General features: G+C 36.1%; 2 protein-coding genes across 7 annotated transcripts in view; one reads left to right on the top strand and one right to left on the bottom strand.

Moving 5' to 3' along the window:
* LOC123560794 (beta-galactosidase-1-like protein 2) overlaps window positions 1-23,660 on the bottom strand; it is a 61,063-nt gene that overhangs the window by 12,225 nt on the left and 25,178 nt on the right. For all 4 annotated transcript variants that reach the window (XM_053552873.1, XM_053552875.1, XM_053552874.1 and 1 more), the window contains exons 9-14: window positions 19,592-19,735; window positions 18,470-18,562; window positions 13,265-13,315; window positions 11,836-11,891; window positions 1,270-1,416; window positions 607-693 (exon numbers count right to left, since the gene is read on the bottom strand). In XM_053552873.1, the coding sequence (XP_053408848.1) occupies window positions 607-693; window positions 1,270-1,416; window positions 11,836-11,891; window positions 13,265-13,315; window positions 18,470-18,562; window positions 19,592-19,735 (578 nt within the window). The remainder of the gene's footprint in view (window positions 1-606; window positions 694-1,269; window positions 1,417-11,835; window positions 11,892-13,264; window positions 13,316-18,469; window positions 18,563-19,591; window positions 19,736-23,660) is intronic.
* Window positions 2,415-6,107, top strand: LOC123561833 (E3 ubiquitin-protein ligase TRIM33-like). Of its 3 annotated transcripts, none has more exons than XM_053552876.1 (2): window positions 2,415-2,562; window positions 4,719-6,107. In XM_053552876.1, exon 2 carries the CDS (start codon window positions 4,724-4,726, stop codon window positions 5,708-5,710), a length of 987 nt encoding a protein of 328 aa, XP_053408851.1. In that variant the 5' UTR covers window positions 2,415-2,562; window positions 4,719-4,723; the 3' UTR covers window positions 5,711-6,107. The 3 variants fall into 3 exon arrangements, with proteins under 3 accessions (XP_053408851.1, XP_045210387.2, XP_053408852.1); XM_045354452.2 differs by lacking the exon at window positions 2,415-2,562 and adding an exon at window positions 3,183-3,333; XM_053552877.1 differs by lacking the exon at window positions 2,415-2,562 and adding an exon at window positions 4,184-4,320.

Below are 23,660 nucleotides of genomic sequence, written 5' to 3'. Positions count from 1 at the left end.
AATGTCCAAGCAAAACAAAAACATATCATCATCATCTTCATCATCATCATCTATAAAGGGGTTATTCCACATATGTTTCTATATATGAGCCACACCATGAGAAAACCAACATAGTGGGTTTGCGACCAGCATGGATCCAGACCAGCCTGCGCATCCGCGCAGTCTGGTCAGGATCCATGCTGTTCGCTAACAGTTTCTCCAATTCCAATAGGCTTTAAAAGCGAACAGCATGGATCCTGACCAGACTGCGCGGATGCGCAGGCTGGTCTGGATCCATGCTGGTCGCAAACCCACTATGTTGGTTTTCTCATGGCACGGCTCATATCTATTTTTCTATGATTCTGTTCATTTTAACTCAGATAATTGATCAAAATTTTGTGTATTTGTGTAAGTCCTAGTCGACTCCAAAATGAGAAAAACTGCACTGGTTGGTCCCAATTTGGTATATATGTGAAATCTTACAAGAGATTTTCCACTGCAAGGTAAACTTACAAGGTGAGAATTTTACAATGGAAGTTCCATTTCAAGGTTAAGGATGAGAATTTCACAAGAGATTTGCACAGCAAGGTAAGAGTACAAAATGAGAAATTTACAACAGATACTCACAGCAGACAAAATATTTTCAGGTATGTTGATTTCCCACTTTGGTGACTTCCAATACAGAACACCAACTTCTATACCATTCACAATAATCTATACAAAACAACTTCAGTATATTCATCAGCAAAAGATAATTATACACACATATACATAAAACATATCAACAAAACATATACAGTTGCTGTGGTGTAAATCTGTGGTAAAACTTGACAAACCATCCAAAGAATTAATATTGTTTTATGGGTTCCTTTAAGCAACCTGAACATCCCAGCAGATCACATATTTCAAAGTTAATCCTATATATTCAGCTCCACGCAAAAACTGGATAACAGCAATGACAGAAAGAAGCACTTATCCAGTTTTTACGCTGAAGTGATGATTTATGGTGCTACATTCACTATGACTTCTCCTTGGGCTGTTTTTATTTCACTGTTGTGCAAACTTGCATCAACTCAATTTGAACATATTCATGAGACTTTAATATGTCAGAAGTATTGTTTTACAGGATGCAATTTTATCATACACATTTTGTTTTTACATTCATGATACTAACTCAGTAAGCTTATTGCAAATGTATTCTCTATTTTTCCCTTTACAATTACGTAGTTCGGTCTTGTTTACAAGCTTAGACAGATAAATGGCTGAATAGATGACAGCAAGACTACATACCTGTGCCCTATCGGCGGCCGGTACAGTAAAAGTCAGTTTCTTTCCTTTAGGTATATATGCTCTGTACAAGATAAACCCATAATTCTGACCATATCCATTGTGTAAATCCAACATCTCCATTGGTACAGGCTTGTCTGAGGATATTGCCTGAAAAAAGCAAAAGCAACAATATTCCAATTTTCAAAGCAAAGTCAGTTTCAGATTTTAGGACACAGCATTTCTGCTTTAAACAGAACTTTGCACAGGTGTTATTTTGTGTGTGCATGTATGTGGTGTGGGTCTGTGTGTGTGTGTGTGTGTACTGGTGTGTCTATGTGTGTGTGTGTATGGGTGGGGCACCTTTTTTTTCAACCATATAACGATGGTCTACTTACTGCTGTGACCACAATGCCAAACATTATTGTGCTGCTTCGCTGGAGTAGCAAGCTGTAGACCAATGATATGATACCCCACCCAGTCACATTATAATAGCAAGAGGCTGATCACACTATAGATATTTTCTTAATATTGAGTCTCGAGTGAGAAAAACTACCAGTGGCACCTTTATGTAGTCCTTGGTATGAACTGACAGGGGCTCAAGGCTTGGCCTCCCCCATGCTTTTATCTATACCAGGAGAAAATGACAATACTGAACATGCTGCTCCAAAACATAGGACTATTATTACAAACAAAAATGCCTCCCCCCCCCCACTTAGCTCAGTAGGGAGAGCATTGGTCTAAGAATCGCGGGGTCGTGAATTCGATTCCCTGGCAGGGCATGATATATTATATGTTTTCTGTGACAATTTGATAAAAGACATTGTGTCTGAAATCATTCGTCCTCCACCTCTGATTCATGTGGGGAAGTTGGCAGTTACTTGGGGAGAACAGGTTTGTACTGGTACAGAATCCAGGAACACTGATTAGGTTAACTGCCCGTCGTTACATGAATGAAATACTGTTGAAATACGGCGTTAAACCCAAAACAAACAAGCAAACAAATTTTTTTATAGGAAACAGAATTAAAACTGTTATAAAGTCAATATTTTGGCATGCTAGCATCTTTTACAAAAAAAAAACAAGTAATATTCTTTGTTCCTTTGTCTTGTATGTCAATACGGCAGTGGTTATCTAACTACATCATTAAATATTCAAGAGGAACCAAAGTTCAACAGTGCTATATCTATATATACTAATATAAATCTGATATAAATTTCTGAGACAACAAATCATGTAAAATATGAGTAAATAAAAACTTAAAACATTAGTAATCAAAATTCATAAAAGGGAAAAGGAAAACTTAGAAAGGTTAAGGTAAGAAATAGCTTCATTCTGAATTTCTGATTAAAATAGCTAACCCTTTTTGCTTCTATAATATTTTGCATTATTTTTTCCAAAAGTAAGACATATTTCGCTTAATTCGCCCAGAAGTAGCTGAAATTTTTTCATGAAATATCTTGAGTACAGAGAAAGAATATCTAACAATACCACCAACAAAGTTTTTAACAAATAACATGAATGACATCACACAATTGGTCAAAATCAAAACTGTTGACTTGGCTCTTTTAATCAGCATATGAAATTACCAAAAAGGAACGTATTCTTTTGTTTGGCACTTTTTACCTATTTGAATGTTTTATATTTATTTTTACTTTAAAAATGGGACAAGGCACTTCAATGCCACCTTTTGTAATCCAAGTTTAATGAGATGAGAAATCAGATAAGGGATGAAAAACAAAAAATTCTATCATACATCATTTTCAATACATTATGCCTTTTTATCTTCACATTTATAGTTTACATTGAAATTACTTTTGTTTAATGAATAATGAATGGAAAAAAAAAGTAATAAAGAATAGGGTAATATATCTTACATTCAAATATTATACCCTAGTATAGTGCATTAACAGAAATTTGATATAGTTACAGTTGTCACAGATCAACAATTCTGTTAAAACAATAGCGATAATTGGTTACAATAAATTTAAGCCTGGAGAAGTGCTAAAGTTGAGCAATTAAAAGATAGATTATTATTGATTTTATCCATAGCAAATTAATTGTGGATACAAACACTAGTGTTTTCAGGTTAGTAACTTCTGTTTTGTTAAATATTTTGTTTGTCATAATAATAATCAGCATTTGTAAAGAATACATTTTATATTGGAAAGTCAACATGCTTCAACTTGTTAGAAATGTTTCCATTAGAAAAAAAAACTTTGTTCAGATCTTAAACTTTCCTAAAATTCTAAAGACTATTTCATATCTCTATGTCACTTTTGGTTTTCACTCCTTCCTCATAAATTTGTATCTTTTCCTACTTCATCAGCAAAAAAAGTATTTCTGATGAATACTGTGAAATCATTAATATTCGTTGGGGACTAATTTTCAAGGATTTTGTGGTCGAGTCAATCCACGAAATTTAATCCCAACGAACAAGTAAAATTCCAATTCATTTTATGTTCAGAAGTTGAAATCCACTAATTCACATCCCAACGAAATTGCCGCTTTGACCAAAATCAAGAAATTTCCTGCCCACAAAATTAAATGATTTTACAGTACCATGAAACTCTTTAGCCTGCTAGCAGCGAGTAATTTTGCCTTTGAGACCAGTGCAGACCAAGATCACGGTCTGCAACTGTCCGCTATTCAGGCAGTAAATTTTCAGCCAACTCCCCTTCAAATAGTAAATGGTACTTCCCCAAATTGAATGATAGACCAGTCCATTTTAAAAATTTAGCAGGGTAAAGGTTAATTTTTTTGGTATGAAATTTTGCGGTTTTGGTCAAAACAGCTATTTCGTTAGGACACGAAACTATGTATTTTAAACTTAAAAGATAAAATAAAATGGAAATTTTGCTTGTTGTTTGGTATTCTTTTTGCACCATTATCAAACATTATATGTTTGTTACTTTTTTCAACAGGCAAATCAAAAGTATGGCATTAAAGGTCCATTACTAAGGGAAAGTGAGTTGGCAATTTTTTTCATAGCCAGTGCATAGACTTCTGCAAGACACTAAATAATGAAGATTGGCAGGTCAAAATTTACAGAAGATCTTTGGAACTCAAAGAAATGTATGTGTATTGTGTTGAAATTTCAATGAATCGACAGAAAGACCCCCCCCAGGTCTTTTTAACTTTCTTCATACTTCATAGAAAAATAATTGTACATATACTGCAATTTATTTCGAATTTCTACATACCAACTTTCATTTTCCAATAAAATGAAATAGTTTCTGTGCTTTTTAAAAGAAATTAAAATGTTCACTTTCCTTAGTATTGGACCTTTAAACTACATCATCACAGTCAGCTAAGACAGACTTTTTTTTGTTGTTTTTTTTTTTTTTAGACTGGGTAGGACTTTAACAAACAGTTTAGAATTGTTGTATATTTTTCATGTAAATAAAGTAATTTGTTTGCTTAATGATAATGCTGAAATCAAATATATTTAAAAAAAAAATCTATTTTTACAGAAACTATGGCGTCCACAGCAAGATCGCAAAAAAGCAAGAAATCGACTATAATCACTGAGGTAGAGTTCCCGTGTGGTCCATGCAAGAATGACAATCGTAATGTGGAAGCTTTAGGATTCTGCAAGTTCTGTAAACACTACCTCTGTAAGTCATGTTACAGCTATCATCAAAATCTAGGAAAGATTCACATCCTGATTGGTCGGGACGCAATGCCGAGAGAAACCCCAACCCCAGTTTCCGCAGCCGACCCACTGATCGAATCCTGCCGACAGCACAAACATAAGACTATTGAACTGTACTGTAAAAACCACGATGAAGTATGCTGTGTTATATGTGCAACAAGTAAACACAAGTCCTGCGAATGTTTCTACATCCCTCAATATACTGAACAGTTAACACAATCACCCAATGAAGACTGCTCTCTCATTCTAAAACTCATCAAAGCTCTGATTGGTCAGTTTGAAAATGTTCGATCTGAGTCAGCTACAAGACTGAAAGATCTGGATCGCCAGAAGCGTGAATTCAGCATGGCTGTAAGGAAGTACAGGAAAGAGATAGATTTTGCTCTGGAACAGCTTGAGAAGCAGGTAATCAGTGGAATGAAGCAAGTTGTCGATATCAATACCAAAGAACTAAATGACAATATCAACAAGTGTGACGAGGCGCTCAAAGAACTCAATGAGACAGTAACTGATGCAGAAATGGCTGTTGAGTCAAGCGGAACCAATCGCATTTTCACTCTTTCCAAAATCAGCAACAAACTGCTGCAGGAAAACAATGCGGTTCTGAAAACAGTGCGTTCTAACAGTGTCAATGTTGAGATAAAGTACGAGGAAAATGCAGAAATTCTGAGAAATGTTCGAAGAACAAAAACATTTGGGAAGGTGTCTGTGAAGAAGGAACCAGTGAAATTTGAAACAGAAACACAACAGAAAGATGAGGGAAATGAAAATAAACGTAAAAAAAGTGCAAAAAGTACAGACAGTTCATAGTGTTCCATGGATATTTTTAAGGGTAAATGGGACAGTTGCCTATATGTATATAGGGCGAAAATTTTCCTACATGCAGACTTTCTTTAAATTTTGTGTACTGACTGAGAATCAAGTTTAAAACGGAAATATGTATTAACAAGAGCACCGCCTTGCGGGTGCTGACGCTCATCTGATTTTTTTTGTGTGATAGAAATATTGTCCTACCCGTGATTTTCTAAGTCTAAAAAGGGCCATCATTCTTGCAAAAAGCAGGATAGAGTTATGTTTTTTGATGTACAGTGTCCACTTATGATGGTGAAAAACTGTTGAAAGTTTTAAAGCAATAGCTTTGATAGTTTATGAGAAAAGTTGACTTAAACATAATACTCAACCAAGAAAATGATTTTCTAAGTCCAAAAGGGGCAATAATTATTGCAAAAATCAGGATGGAGTTACGCTGCTTGCTGTACAGGGTCAGCTTATGATGGTGAACAAGTGTTGCAAGTTTCAAAGCAATAGCTTTGATAGTTTAAGAGAAAAAGTTGACCTAAACATAAAACTTAACCAAGAAATCTGATATTTTCTAAGTCCAAAAGGGGCCATAAATCTTGCAAAAAGCAGGATGGAGTTATGTTTCTTGCTGTACAGGGTCAACTTATGATGGTGAACAAGTGCTGCAAGTTTTAAAGCAATAGCTTTGATAGTTTAGGATAAAAGCTGACCTAAACATAAAACTTAACCAAGAAAACTGATTTTCTAAGTCCAAAAGGGGCAATAAATCTTGCAAAAAGCAAGATGGAGTTATGTTTCTTGCTGTACAGGGTCAGCTTATGATGGTGAACAAGTATTCCAAGTTTCAAAGCAATAGCTTTGACAGTTTGGGAGAAAAGTTGACCTAAACATAAAACTTAACCAAGAAATCTGATATTTTCTAAGTACAAAAGGGGCCATAAATCTTGCAAAAAGCAAGATGGAGTTATGTTTCTTGCTATACAGGGTCAGCTTATGATGGTGAACAAGTATTCCAAGTTTCAAAGCAATAGCTTTGATAGTTTAGGAGAAAAGCTGACCTAAACATAAAACTTAACCAGGCAACGCCGACGCAGACGCCGACGCCGACAACCGCTCAAGTGATGACAATAACTCATCATTTTTTTTCAAAAAATCAGATGAGCTAAAAATCATAGGTACCCAAGCTTAATCATGAATTATCTGCCCTTGAATGTCGGAAAATGCTGAAGAAAATCTACTTTCAAGGGCATATAATTCCTGATCAAGCCTAATGGTACCTATGATTTTTAATATATGTTTCCGTTTTAAACTTGATTCTCAGTCAGTATATAAAGTTTAAAGAAATTCAGCCTGTAGCAAAATGTTTGCCCTATATACATATAAGCCATGCCATGGGAAAACCAACATAGTGGGTATGCGACCAGCATGGATCCAGACCAGCCTGCGCATCCGCGCAGTCTGGTCAGGATCCATGCTGTTCGCTAACAGTTTCTCCAATTCCAATAGGCTTTAAAAGCGAACAGCATGGAGCCTGACCAGACTGCGCGGATGCGCAGGCTGGTCTGGATCCATGCTGGTCGCATACCCACTATGTTGGTTTTCTCATGGCACGGCTCAATAAGAAACTGTCCCATTTAGCCTTAACAGAAATACAAAATATGACAAACATAAAATCTTCTGATCTGTGTTTATGGACGATATGAACAAACACTTTCAAGAAGAAAAGTAACTGCCAACAGACTGTTTTCAGAATAACACAAATGATTTGAATATATTGATTTTCCTAACTTGTTTATCTTTGTTCTATTTATAAATGTTCATATATCTCTCTATATATATAAAAACCTGCTACTAACTATATACATAAAAACCTGCTACTAACTGTATTTAGAAAATCACAAATTACAAAGCAGAAATAATGTAAATCAATAGTTACTAGTTGAACATAAAACTGTAACCAAATTTTTTAAGTCTAAAAAGGGCCATAATTTTTATGAAATTGAAACAAGAGTTATCTAACATGGTTAATTCGGTAAGTTTGATGACTAGAAAGCAAATCAAATCAAATCAAAGCCTTGTGTAAAGTTTCAATCCAATATACACAATGGTTACTGAGATATGATCTCGCATATTGTATATTTTAACCATAACATAAACCATGTAATAAAAAACAAACTGAGACAAATTGATTTTTTCTGTACAGTCTCTATCAATGGAAAGCTATCTTTCATTCTGTCAGGTACAACAATGATGCAACTGTTACCATCTCTTACATACATTCAATAAAATATAACCAGTATTTATAGAATGGTTTGTATAGTCATGCGTTTTGTTTCCTTTATTTCAAGCAAACTAGCGTTTTCCCAACTCAGCAAAATCTGTTACAATGTAACAGCTTCTATTGGCATGATTCAATGGCATATTGGTATTCCTGAAAAGTCCACAGTCAATCAAGGTATAATGAACTTTTCTTACCTAACTTGCAGGGAAAGACAAGGTTATTCGGTTAGGAGATCATCTTATCTGTTCCCCAAGATATTGATGTCATAATCTGACAACATATTATCTCATCATAGCATATGAGCAATTTTTAATTTGTAATATCTTTGAAAATACTACCATAATATTAACCGTAAGCAAGAACAAGAGCTGTCTGTAAGACAGCATGCTCGACTTTTCTCAGTGCTTGACTCTGAATTAGAGCTTTGCCAGTAAAAACTTTATAAAACTTCTAAGTTAAAAAGAGGCATAACTCTGTCAAAATTCAAACAGAGTTATGGGGATTGTTTCTCCTGGTGTAGACTTCGATAGTAAATAACTACTTTAAGTTTCAAGTCAATAGCTTTGATAGTAACAGAGATATCTGACTTTATCAAAAACTTCAACCAACGGTGATGCCGACGCTGGAGCGAGTGCAATAGCTCTACTTTTTCTTTGAAAACTCGAGCTAAAAATGATCTACCGTAATATGACTGCCTGAGTAAGGTAAATTTTTTCACCACTCTCAGGACAGTGTGAATAAAAAACCTTGCTAGCGCTCGGTTATCCATTCCATGCTGCCCCTCGGCTTTGGGAAAACCCTGTCTTACACAGGCAGTCATTTAAGTTCTTATAGTCTGTTCTAAAACATCAATTCTATTAGACATAAACTTAAAAAATTGCATATACTTTTCACTCCTCAATACCAGATCTTACATTTTCACCTGTGATCTCATCACTTCCAAAAATGACTGGGCTTCACGCAGTGAAATATGTTTTAACCTAACACTAAAACAAACACTCTCCCAATACTGTGAAATAATCTTTAATTTTGAGGACAAAAAATTTTGTGGTATTGTAAAAAACTATTTCATGCTGATATGAATTTCGTGGATTTCAACTTTTGAACATAAACTGAATTGAAATTTTGGATGTACTCTGATATTAAATTTTGTGGATAGTACAACCACAAAAAAATTTGAATAATATCATCTAAAAACAAGTCCACCATTATAAACTAAGTCAGAACACAACTCATCATTGGTCTATCTAAAGATTGGGATCAGAAGAATTGAGCCACGCCATGAGAAAACCAACATAGTGCGTTTGCGACCAGCATGGATCCAGACCAGCCTGCGCATCTGCACAGTCTGGTCAGGATCCATGCTGTTCGCTTTCAAAGCCTATTGCAATTAGAGAAACCGGGATCCTGACCAGACTGGGCGGATGCACAGGCTGGTCTGGATCCATGCTGGTCGCAAACAACCTATGTTGGTTTTCTCATGGCACAGCTCAAATGTACTATTCAGACTGATATAAAACCTTGAACATTGGTCTGCTCTTACTTTCATTAAAGCTTTCAAGTTCATTACATAAAATTCTAGAGGAATCCTTACCACAGAGAAATCTGAATGAAAATGAAACTAATGTGCAGAAAATTTATTTGACAATGTGTATTTCTCTGAATATCTTTAGAAAAACAAGAGATCACAGAGTGATCTTGACGCCCAACAAAGTGCCATTTTTGAGTGTTCCAAATTTCAAGACTTACTGACTAGCTCAAGGTCAAATTTCATTTCCGTACACAACACTGTGCATGTGGTCCAAATTCAAAAGCTGTAGCTTGAGAAATGTGAAAGTAGGTCACTAGATCAATTTCAAGGACAAAGTTCTTTGTACAAAAAACTATGCATGTGCATCAAGTTTGAAGGCTGTAGTTTGAGAAATTTGAAAGTAGGTCACTAGGTCAATCTTAAGGTCACAGTTTATTTTGGTACAAAAAACTATGCAAGTGGTCCAAATTTGAAGGCTGTAGCTTGAGAAATGTGAAAGTAGGTCACTAGGTCAATGTCAAAGTTTGTTTCGGTACACAATCCTATGCATGTGGTCTAAATTTGAAGCCTGTAGCTACAGAAATGTGAAAGTAGGTCACTAGGTCAATCTTAAGATAAAAGTTCATTTCGGTACACAAAACTAAGCAAGTGGTCCAAATTTGAAGGCTGTAGCTCGAGAAATGTGAAAGTAGGTCACTAGGTCAAAATCAAGGTCAAATTTTATTTTGGAACACAGAACTATGCATGTGGTCCAAATTTGAAGCCTGTACCTTCAAAAATGTGAAAGTAGGTCACTAGGTCAATGTAAAGGTCAAAGTTTGTTCGGTACACAAAACTATGCAAGTGGTCCAAATTTGAAGGCTGTAGCTCGAGAAATGTGAAAGTAGGTCACTAGGTCAAAATCAATGTCAAATTTTTTTCGGAACACAGAACTATGCATGTGGTCCAGATTTGAAGCCTGTACCTTCAAACATGTGAAATAGGTCACTAGGTCATATAAAGGTCAAAGTTTGTTTCGGTACACAAAACTAAGCATGTGGTCCAAATTTGAAGGCTGTAGCTTGAGAAATGTGAAAGTAGGTAACTAGGTCAAAATCAAGGTCAAATTTCATTTCAGAACACAAAACTATGCACGTGGTCCAAATTTGAAGACTGTACCTTCAAAAATGTGAAAGTAGGTCACTAGGTCAATGTCAAGGTCAAAGTTTTTTCAGTGCTCAAAACTATGCAGGTGGTCCAAATTTGAAGGTTGTAGTTACAGAAATGTGAAAGTAGGTCACTAGGTCAATACCAAGGTCAACTCATGTCAAGGTTCATCTTGCCACTCAAAACCATACATGTGGTCCAAATTTGAATATTGTAGGTTACTGACAAGAAGATTTTAAAAGCTTTTCCCTATGTAAGTCTATATGAACCATGTGACCCCCAGGGCGGGGCCATATTTGACCCTAGGGGGATAATTTGACCAAACTTGGTAGAGAACCACTAGCTGATGCTACATAACAAATATCAAAGCCCTAGGTTTTGTGGTTTGGGCAAGAAGATATTCTAAGTTTTTCCCTATATAAGTCTATGTAAACCATGTGACCCCCGGGGCGGGGCCATATTTGACCCTAGGGGGATAATTTGAAAAATCTTAGTAGAAGACGACTAGATGATGTCACATACAAAATATCAAAGCCCTAGGCCCTATGGTTTTGAACAAGAGGTTTTTCAAAGTTTTTCCCTATATAAGTCTATATAAACCATGTGACCCCCGGGGCGGGGCCATATTAGACCCCGGGTAAATAATTTGAATCATCTTGGTAGAGGACCACTAGATGATGCTTCATACCAAATATCAAAGTCCTAGGCTCTGTGGTTTTGGACAAGAAGATTTTCAAAGTTTTTCCCTATATAAATCTATGTAAATTATAGAAATAAACAAAGGGCCATAACTCACTAAAAAATTGTTGAACCAGTCTGATTTTCAGGGGGACACAACTAGAGTACCAATACATCATTCTGACAAAGTTTGGTCAAAATGCCCCTGGTAGTTTCTGAGGAGATGCGATAACGAGAAATTGTTAACGGAAGGACGGACGGACGGACGGAAGGACGTCGGACCACGGACGCAGAGTGATTTGAATAGCCCACCATCTGATGATGGTGGGCTAAAAAATTGATGCTGAGATAGGCAAATGAACATAAGGTCATAACCAAAAATACAAGAAAAATAATTTGAAAATAAAGTGAGAAAACACTACATGACACGGAACAAGACTAAATACAAACATAGGCATATATATGGTCCTTGTTGTTGTTATTTCAGAGGCATTTTACCTTTATCGATGTAACCATATCCTCCAAAGGCATGTACTTTTCTACCAAAATCTGACCTGAAAATAAAAATTCCTTGCTATCATCATGTAAGAATACTACAGTGTTGCTATAACAACAAATCAAAGTTCTCAAGGACCTGAAAGTCTCTTGCAACCAAACAGATGCTTGACTCTTGCAATCAACCAAACAGATGCTAGAGTTTTCATACTGGTCTCTTGCAATCAACCAATCAGATGCTAGGACTTTTGATACTGGTCCCTTGCAATCAACCAATCAGATGCTAGAGTTTTGATACTGGTCTATTGCAATCAACCTATCAGATGCTAGAGTTTTGATACTGGTCTCTTGCAATCAACCAAACAGATGCTAGAGTTTTGATACTGGTCTCTTGCAATCAACCAATCAGATGCTAGAGTTTTGATACTGGTCCCTTGCAATCAACCAATCAGATGCTAGAGTTTTGATACTGGTCTATTGCAATCAACCAATCAGATGCTAGAGTTTTGATACTGGTCTCTTGCAATCAACCTATCAGATGCTAGAGTTTTGATACTGGTCTCTTGCAATCAACCAATCAGATGCTAGAGTTTTGATACTGGTCCCTTGCAATCAACCAATCAGATGCTAGAGTTTTGATACTGGTCCCTTGCAATCAACCAATCAGATGCTAGAGTTTTGATACTGGTCCCTTGCAATCAACCAATCAGATGCTAGAGTTTTCATACTGGTCTCTTGCAATCAACCAAACAGATGCTAGAGTTTTCATACTGGTCTCTTGCAATCAACAAATCAGATGCTAGGACTTTTGATACTGGTCTCTTGCAATCAACCTATCAGATGCTAGAGTTTTGATACTGGTCTCCTGCAATCAACCAAACAGATGCTAGAGTTTTGATACTGGTCTCTTGCAATCAACTGAACAGATGCTAGAGTTCCGATACTAGTCTCTTGCAATCAACCAAACAGATGCTAGAGTTTTGATACTGGTCTCTTGCAATCAACCTATCAGATGCTAGAGTTTTGATACTGGTCTCTTGCAATCAACCAATCAGATGCTAGAGTTTTGATACTGGTCTCTTGCAATCAACCAAACAGATGCTAGAGTTTTGATACTGGTCTCTTGCAATCAACTGAACAGATGCTAGAGTTCCGATACTAGTCTCTTGCAATCAACCAAACAGATGCTAGAGTTCCGATACTGGTCTCTTGCAATCAACCAAACAGATGCTAGAGTTTTGATACTGGTCCCTTGCAATCAACCGAACAGATGCTAGAGTTTTGATACTGGTCTCTTGCAATCAACCAATCAGATGCTAGAGTTCTGATACTGGTCTATTGCAATCAACCAATCAGATGCTAAAGTTTTGATACTGATCTTAACCTTGAATAATGATAATGAATTCACAAGATATTAAAGAAATGCACTCACCATAATCTGCTTTATCTGAATTCTTTGGTGGGTCTGGTAACTCTTTTATACCTGCAATTAAACAATACAACAACTGGATGCAGTTATAAAATGTAAAAGCTGGATTAACATTAAGCAATTATTAACTGAAAAAGAAGGTTAAGATGGCCCTAGACTGTTAGTATGACATTCACTGCTGGGTTAATTAAAATAAAAACTTAAGCAGTTATTTACAAATCAAGCCGGAGTTTCAGAGCAACGTGTCACATACATTTTTTAACCTTGGGCAATAATTTGAACAATTACCGTAAACAGTTTAACTCTTGATATCAAGGCTCTAGCTATTATTGATTCAGAAAAGAAGATTCTTATATAAAAGCCTATAGTAAGTACATGTCAGACACAGGACTGGTGCATGGCCATTTTTTTTTTACCTTAGGGCAATAATTTGGACAAGTATGGGTCAAACCTTTATATCACATGCCAAATATAAAGCTCTGGAGAAAAGGATTTTTAAAGTCTGATAGCTGAAAACCGATCTTTAACCAAAAAGACCTGTATGTTCAATGAACCAGAACCTTTTGAACAACTTTGAAAGAGGGCTACCCAGAGAGGATATGTGTAAAGTTTCATAAAAATCCATTCAGTGGTTTTGGAGGAGATATTGTTTAAAGAATTGTTGATGAAAAGTGACCACACCCTTTGGCAGCCATGGTTGGTGACAAATCAGAAAAATTTGAACACTATTTGTAGAAAGTCACACAAGAACCATTTGTGTAAAATTATTTTTAAATCGGGCCAGCATTTTCACACAAGAAGATTTTCAAAGTTTCCACTATATACATATTGGAAAAAGTGACTGTGCCCTCTGGCGGCCATGTTTTTTGATGAATCTGTAAAATTTGAACAATCTTGGTAGAGGGTCACACAAGGACCATTTGTGTAAAATTATTTTAAAATCGGGCCAGCAGCTTCACACAAGAAGATTTTTTTAAATTTCCACTATATACATATAGGGAAAAAGGGCCACGTCCCCTGGCGGCCATGTTTTTTGACAAATGGATATACAGTCGAATACCGTTACCTCGATATTCAAGGGACTGTAAAAATTGCATCGACGTATCCGAAGTTCGACGTAACGATATCGACTATTTGGGACTACTGTGTCGGACGTCTATATTGTCATAATATCCAATGCATTTTCAAAGGGTTTGAAAGCGGAAAGAAATAATATAAAACGTAAATACGATTTTAATTTTATTAAGAAATAGAACACCCTATTTAAATAGTACATACATACATACAACTTTTTAATTTATCAAAAAGTATGTGTAGACATTCGCATTTTAATTCCTTCCCTAAGCAAGTCTGAATGTAGCGGTAATGTTCCTAGATGAGTAGTCATTTTGACTGTGCTTCGATAACGAAAATTTGCCAGTTAAATACGCATATTATTATTCAACACTAAATGGCAGATTTTTACTCCGTCAAACAGAAAAAACTATTTCATCCAAATTAGTTGTTATATTGGAAAACAGCTTGCCCGCATGCACGCTGTTTTATAACACTAATTATTGGGAATTAAATGCAAACTTCCTGACATTTAAATTGGATTCAAAGATTAAATAACAAACACACAAACTAACTTGATTATGATTAATACATCGCCGGACAATAGGTTGATTTTCACACCTTACACATAACATGGATATTTTTTGACAAGCTCTGATATCGACGAAACCAGGTGTAAAAACAGTACAGGTAAGTTGACGGGACTGGAAAATCTCATCGAGCTAAACAAAATATCGAGCTAATCATATCGAGGTAATGATAAATAATTACATTGAAATATATAGGGAAAAATCGGGACCGACTAAAACACATCGTGCTAACCGGAGTATCGAGCTAACCGATATCGAGGTAACGATATTCAACTGTATTTTGAACAATCTTGGTAGAGGGTCACACAATGACCATTTGTGTAAAAGTATTCTAAAATCAGGCCAGCAGTTTCACTCGAGAAGATTTTTAAAGTTTCCACTATAAACATACAGGGGACAGTGACCACGCTCTCTGGCAGCCATGTTTTTTGACGAATCAGTATGATTTGAATAATCTTGGTAGAGGGTCACACAAGGACTATTTGTGTAAAATTATTCTAAAATCGGACACAAGAAGATTTTTAAAGTTTCCACTACATACATATAGAGAAAAGTGACCATGCCCCCTGGCGGCCGTGTTTTTAGATGAATCAGTATAATTTGAACAATTTTGGTAGAGGGTGACATAAGGACCATTAAAATTTTGTTAGAAATTATTTCAGAATCGGACCATCAGTTTAGGAGATGTCGTTTGAAGATTTTTCTATTTTTAGCTCTGGCGGCCCCTATGTGCAACTAAGCGGAACAATTTGAACACCATCCAAGGAACATCCATGCCAAGTTTCATTAAAATCCTTTCAGTGGTTTTGGAGATGCTTTTAAACAAAACTGTTGCTGACAGACAAACGCACGGACCAATGCATGTTGGACACAGCGTGATCACAATAGCTCACCATGAGCATTGCTCAGGGGAGCTAAAAATGGACTATTGCTTTTGATTTCAATATAATTTCTAAATTGACATTTTCATTTGATAGATATTGGAATATTTCAACAATATGAACCAACAGGCAAATTTTAAAACAGTGTGTAGCTTTGGAATTCATTCATTTCCAAACTTCGGAATTCATTTATTTCCAATCTATCCTGGTTGCGCAACCAAGATAAGTATAGTGAGGTAGTATGAATTTTACAAATTTGTATTGTTATTGATTTTGGCTAAATATATATTTATCAATATAAATATTTGACAAATATAATACAGTAGTTCTTATATTCATGTGAATTCTACAGTGAAATTTTAACATGTATTAAGCAGCCAGTGAACACATATAAATGTAAATGATCAATTGAGCCGTGCCATGAGAAAACCAACATAGTACGTTTGCGACCAGCATGGATCCAGACCAGCAGGATCCATGCTGTTTGCTAATAGTTTCTCTAATTCCAATAGGCTTTGAAAGCGAACAGCATGGATCCTGACCAGACTGCATGGATGCGCAGGCTGGTCTGGATCCATGCTGGTCACAAACGCACTATGTTGGTTTTCTCATGCTGTGGCTCAATTGTTAAATTTTCGACCAAATTCATTACTTGATCAAAATCTGGTCAACCACCGTTAGGGTAAAGAGGTTTTTTTTGTTGTGATACAATTTAACATGTATGAGTGTTTGTTCCACCTGATTCTTTCATGGCACTAATTGATTTCTGATACAAATCATGTTATATGGTAACAGCTTGTTAACTGGCATGACTCATTTCTCTATCTAACAGAAATAATATAACTAGGAGTGTTAGTCTAACTTGTGCAAATATCAAACTATTGACATATACACACAAAAAATAACATAAACTGTCACTGTCTGTTTATTTTCATGTAAAGTGTGCGTGTGTGTTTGGGTTGAGTGGTGTTTTTTCTTAAATAATTATCCAGTCATATAAGCCATGGTCTCCACTTGTAGCTGTGAGCATAATGCCTAACTTTATAATTTACCGAAATATAACCCTTTAGACACATGACATGATACCCCACCCAGTCACAATATACTGATACCAGGCTGAAAAGTTCTAGAACTATCCTCTTAACGCTAAGAGCCAAATAAGGAAGCTACTAGTACCATTTTTAGATGATGCCATCAGGAAGCCAATCAATAACTACTTACACTTGAAGTGAGCACTCTCCCAAATTTTAGAAACTTTTATGTAGATTGACTATGGAAAAGTTATCTCTATAACATGGTTGTATTCTTTTGCTAATCTTATCTGGCATTGCATGACTAAATTATGTAAATATTGTAAATGCTACTGTGAAAGAATGTCCATCTTTTAAAATAGATTGAGTGCCTATTTCTCAACTGCTTTAGAATCAATGCTTTACTAATTTGATGAAATCAGTTAAAAGTCAAGGTTTTATATATGTTTTCATAGCTCTGATTGAAAGGCATATTCACCTAACATGTCAATCAACAGAAAATTGTATAATTAAAAGGGAACAGGACGACTATATCAACCTATGAGTATCTATAAAAAAGATTTTTTAGCATATCCCAATCTATACAAATATCATCAGAAACTAGAAATGTGTCCATGGGACACAGATGCCCCCACTACATGACATTAAAATGACAATTTTTTCCCAGGTCAGGGGCCATAACTCCTACAATACTGAATGAATCCGGACACGAAACCCCAGGTGCACAACTGCACATGCTGACCAACACTCCTGTAAACTTTGGTGACTCTAGGTCAAATACTTTTGGAGCTACGCACGACACAACATTAAAATGACCAAATTTTAACTAAGTCAGGGGCTATAGCTCCTACAAGACTGAATGAATCCGGACGCAAAACCCCAGGTGCACAACTGCACATGCTGACCAACATTCCTGTAAACTTTGGTGACTCTAGGTCAAATACTTTTGGAGCTATGCGCGACACACATTAAATGACATTTTTACTAAGTAGGGCCAACTCCTACACGATGGATGAATCGGACGAGAAACCGCAGGTGCACAATACACATGTGACAACATCTGTAAGTTTGTGACTCTAGTCATATACTTTGGAGCTAGGTGCGACACAACATTAAAGCCCAATTTTTACAAGTCAGGGGCCATAACTTCTACAGGACTGAATGAATCCGGAGACGAAACCCCAGGTGCACAACTACACATGCTGACCAACATTCCTGTAAAGTTTTGTGACTCTGCGTCAAATACTTTTGGAGCTAGGCGCGACACAACATTCTCGGAAAGACGGACGGACGGACAAGGGCAAATCTATATGCCCCCCCCCACAAAGTGGGGGCATAAAAATGCAAATGTAACAGAAAGTATTTTACTGCTGAAGACACTGAATGTATACCAAAACAATTGAGCCGCACCATGAGAAAACCAACATAGTGCATTTGCGACCAGCATGGATCCAGACCAGCTTGCACATCCACGCAGTCTGGTCAGGATTCATGCTGTTCGCTTTCAAAGCCTATTGCAATTAGAGAAACTGTTAGCGAACAGCATGGATCCTAACCAGACTGCACAGTCTGGTCTGGATCCATGCTGGTCGCAAATGCACTATGTTGGTTTTTTAATGGCGCAGCTCATTTATTATTTTTGTGATGCCTTACCTTCAGGTTCAAGCACCATCTTCTTCAGGATGGCTCGGATGAGTTCATACTTTGGTGTGATGTCCCCTGCTTCACTTAGAGGGGCTATATAATCTGTGAAGATAAAAAGAAGAGTCATATAATCTGTGATGAAAAATGGAGGGGGCCATATAACCTGTGAATACAAAATGAAGGCCTATATAATCTATGAAGACAAACAAGGAGTATAAATAATCTGTGAAGACAAAATGAAGGCCTATATAATCTATGAAGACAAACAACGAGTATAAATAATCTGTGAAGACAAAATGAAGGCCTATTTAATCTATGAAGACAAACAAAGAGTATAAATAATCTGTGAAGACAAAATGAAGGCCTATATAATCTATGAAGACAAACAAAGAGTATAAATAACTGTGAAGACAAAATGAAGGACTATATAATCTATGAAGACAAACAAAGAGTATAAATAATCTGTGAAGACAAAATGAAGGGCTATATTATCTGTGAAGACAAACAAAGAGTATAAATAATCTGTGAAGACAAAATGAAGGCCTATATAATCTATGAAGACAAACAAAGGGTATCTGTGAAGACAAAATGAAGGGCTACACTATCTGTGAAGAAAAAACAGAGAGGCTATATAATCTTTGAAGATAATCTCACAAAACAAGATTTTAAACAAATTACAACTAATACAATATGGCTATGATAACAGTAGCTTGATCTGGGATTTTGCCTTCTGCTGAAGTGGGATGGGAAATTCCATGACTAAAGCCAAATACATCCTAGATCAAGCTATTGTTTAAATGGCAATTTTCTTTAATACCTTTACCTACAGTCTGGCTACAAAAGTTTCTGCCAAATATGACTACTACCTTCTCTGAACTATTTTTCACAAGATCATGAATATCAATGTAATTAATTCAAATTTAGGCAAAATACAGCATGGGATTTCCCCTTACTGCAATACAGATTTTGATTTCTGTCACTTTATACTTATTTATGAAATACAATTCACAATTTTTTACAGAACATCTATAGGTATAATAATAATGTATAATGATGATTTACCAGATACAAGGGAAACTAACTGAAGACAGAATATCATAGATTTAAGTACGTGTAAATGAAATTACTGACCATAACTAGTGACATCAGGTTTGTAGTATGAGTTGTTGAACCAGTTTGCTCCTGCCGTGAAACCGAAGTTGGTCCCTCCGTGAAACATGTAGAAGTTAACTGAGGCCCCAGATTCTAAAATATTCTGTAAATCTGCTCCTAAATCTGTAATACAGAAATAACAATTGTCAACAACATAAAAACTACTTTATATATAATTATATAAAAATTGACCGATCTATAAAGTCAACACCTTTGCTCTTGTACTTAAAAAAGGCATGCAAAAGCGAGATTAACTCGCCCTTACAGTAACTGTAGAAAAAACATACAACAACTGCACCATAAATTGCAAAAAGTCTATTTAGTATGGATGAAAATTCATTCCATTGAATGTTAGATGTGACCTTGGCAAGTAAAAAGGCAGTCAAGCAAAACCATTTCCACAAACTGGAGAGGATGCTTCTAGCCAAGTTTGATGAACATCCACCAGGAGTTTCATGAGAAGAAGTTGTTTTTATGTTTTTCTTTAGATCTTTAGACAAGCAATTCCCTTGAAACAAGAGGACCATGATGGTCCTGAATCGCTCACCTGTCTCCACATGACCCAATTTTCATGAAGATCCATTGAAAAATATGGCTTCTAGAGAGGTCACAAGGTTTTTCTATTATTTGATCTAATGACCTAGTTTTTAAAGGCACATGACCTAGTTTTGAACTTGACCTAGATATTATCAAGGTGAACATTCTCACCAATTTTCATGAAGATCTCATGAAGAGTATGGCCTCTAGAGAGGTCACAAGGTTTTTCTATTTTTATACCTACTGACCTAGTTTTGACCACACGTGACCCAGTTTCAAACTTCATAGATCAATTGAAAAATATGGCCTCTAGAGTGGTCAAAAGGTTTTTCTATTTTTAGACCTACTGACCTAGTTTTTGATCGCAGTTGACCCAGTTTCGAACTTGACCTATATATCATCAAGATGAATATTCAGACCAACTTTCATACAGATCCCATGAAAAATATAGCCTCTAGAGAGGTCACAAGGTTCTTTTATTATTTGACCTACTGACCTAGTTTTTGATGGCACGTGACCAAGTTTCAAACTTGACCTAGATATCATCAAGGTTAACATTCTGACCAATTTTCATGAAGATCCATTGAAAAGTATGGCCTCTAGAGAGGTCACAAGGTTTTTCTATTTTTAGACCTACTGACCTAGTTTTTGATCGCAGCTGACCCAGTTTTGAACATGACCTAGATATTATCAAGATGAACATTCAGACTATCTTTCATACAGATCCCATGAAAAATATGGCCTCTAGAGAGGTCACAAGATTTTTCTATTATTTGACCTACTGACCTAGTTTTTGATGGCACATGACCCAGTTTTGAACTTGACCTAGATATCATCAAGGAGAACATTCTGACCAATTTTCATGAAGATCCATTGAAAAGTATGGCCTCTAGAGAGGTCACAAGGTTTTTCTATTTTTAGACCTACTGACCTAGTTTTCGATCGCATGTGACCCAATTTCGAATTTGACCTAGATATCATCAAGATAAACATTCTGACCAACTTTCATAAAGTTCCCATGAAAAATGTGACCTCTAGAGTGGTCACAAGCGAAAGTTTACGGACGGACGCACACACGGACGGACAGATGACGGACGCCACGCGATCACAAAAGCTCACCTTGTCACTTTGTGACAGGTGAGCTAAAAAAACTTGAGAAGATGACTCCAAGGAGGCAGCTGACCAAGTTCAGTTAAGATGCATCAAGCACTTCAAATTAAAGGATTTTCTTTCTATTTTTACCTAAAGTGACCCATTTAAGGGGTCAAGTGTAACCATTTGAATAAATCTGAGAAAAGTCCATACAAGCATGCTAAGTACAGATAAAGTTTGGTGATGAACAGATAAAGTTTGGTGATGACCCATCCAGCAGTTCAGCAGTTTCAGTGCCTTCAGTGCCTTTTAACAGTAAATGCAATCTGACTAAAGTAGATCTCCTATTACGCTACGCATAGGATCTGAGAACGACCTATTCATTGCCTCGTTCTGACGTCCCTTTCGCTAGCCTATCAGAGCCTAACTTACAACATCTTGCAAATCTACCTGTAGCCTTGACTTTTGATATTTACAATTCTTATGTCGTAATGTATCAGATAACCGGTTAGCTCAGTCGGTAGGCCACTTGCTTTGTAAGCGAGGGGTTCCAGGTTCGAGCCCTGGAATGACTGCACATTTTTCTTACTCTTTGACATTCAAACAAGTCGTCTGATTGGTAAAAATAAAAATAGCAATACTGGAAATCCAAAATATACAGAAGACAAATGTGAATGGGTCGTTCTCAGATCTTTGTTTAGAAAATCATGTACTTAAGTCAGATTGCAGTTAATGGTACTGTCAAAATTGAAAGTCGGACAAGTTCGTTATAGAAATTTAGCAGTTAAGGTTAAAAGTTGATTCTATTTTAAATCTGCTGACCCCTAAAAGGACCTTAACTTCACTCTTTCTAAATGAATCAAATGTCAAATCATTTAGTGCATACCGTCATATGATGAGTAATATTTCTACAAAGTTTCATGGCTTATTCATGTATTTCTGTAAAATTTTACTTGAGGTCACATTGCATGTAATTTTGAGAGAAATCAAAGGCCTGAAGGGCCTGAGTCGGCTAATGAATGATGTACTGACAGTATAGTCTACCAGTTTCAGTTTGCTTTTAGTTTTTTCTTAAAATTTCATAACACAGCTCGATATTTACCCAAAATATTATATCCGGATACGATTACACTTTTCTCCAGTTTCAACAATATATTTTACAAATTGTGATGATACGAAGACATTTAGCAGCAATTGGCAGTATCTGACATTGAAGTTTACGGTTAAATTACCTCTTATTTAAATCTTTTCATAAAAAAGTTGTTTCGTTTCGTGAAAGCAGCCAAACATAGATGATCTACTTTCGATTTCAAAAACTACAAGAAAATACAATTTAATGTTTCGCCGATTTGTTTATTTCTCGAAAAATAAGAATTAAAATCATTTTTAATATCAGTAGTAACTAAACAAACCAGTAAGAGCTTCTTCTTCCGATAATTTATCCGTTTACTGACTGCAAAATTCAACCCACGCAAAGTTTATAGAAATCATACGACGCGTGTTTACGTTCAATGTGGTAGAATTAAGGCTGATCGGCTATGTTACCTTACGCATCCAGACGATTCAGATTTTGTTTTTAAAGAAGCATTGTGTGCGTTTCTGTAATTTTATATACGTTTTATACGCTAAGCCTTAGAAATTATTAGACATGCGTATTTGCATTATTTCTACACGTAATTTACGCTAATACGCATCTTATCTGGAGCCCTGTGGAACTATTTTTTGTCTTTAGCTGGATGTTACCCAAGATTTGTAAGCCTGCGCAATTCTTAAAATGCACATTTATGCTTAATGGGTTACATTCGAGTATTGCACAATTACAAGTCATAAATATGACAGATTACATCGTATATTGGTCATAGCAAAGGGAATTGACACAACTTAACTTCATGCATGCAGTGAACTGTTTGAAGTTTGAGAAATCTAATGGAACTACATCCCTTCACGTGTTATTCGGTCCATTTAGAGAATCGCTGAACAGCAAGGACTCGTCAAAAGGCTTTCAGCCTTTAGCCGACTCAAAAATGAGTTTTGATATGACAGACAAGGTTAAATCTGGATATGCCTGCTTAAAAATATATCATTGTCATTTTATAAAGATATATGACCACTGATTAGGTATATATATGTCTTACTTTTAGAAAATACCTGAAATTTAGCAAAAACTAGAGCTATCACTAAAGGTGATGAATGTACCCCCCGCATGCACTGACACAGTACATTGCAATTTGACGCACACAAGATTGCATAATTACGTGGACTGTATGTATATAGACTGTATGTATATAGACTGTATGTATACAGTAAAGTAACAAAAAACAAAGTCCCATAACTATGCAGAATATTTATCTAAAAGAATGTAACATGCACCATGCACAACTAGGGCTGGTACTGATCACTTGTGTGAAGTTTCATTAAA

Source organism: Mercenaria mercenaria, chromosome 10, assembly GCF_021730395.1.
Source record: "Mercenaria mercenaria strain notata chromosome 10, MADL_Memer_1, whole genome shotgun sequence".
NCBI lineage: Eukaryota > Metazoa > Mollusca > Bivalvia > Venerida > Veneridae > Mercenaria > Mercenaria mercenaria.
This window is presented reverse-complemented; position numbering and strand designations above follow the sequence as displayed.

Bases quoted from the DNA above. Each gene is read 5' to 3' on its own strand.
- LOC123561833 (XM_053552876.1), top strand. From the start codon at position 4,724: ATGGCGTCCACAGCAAGATCGCAAAAAAGCAAGAAATCGACTATAATC.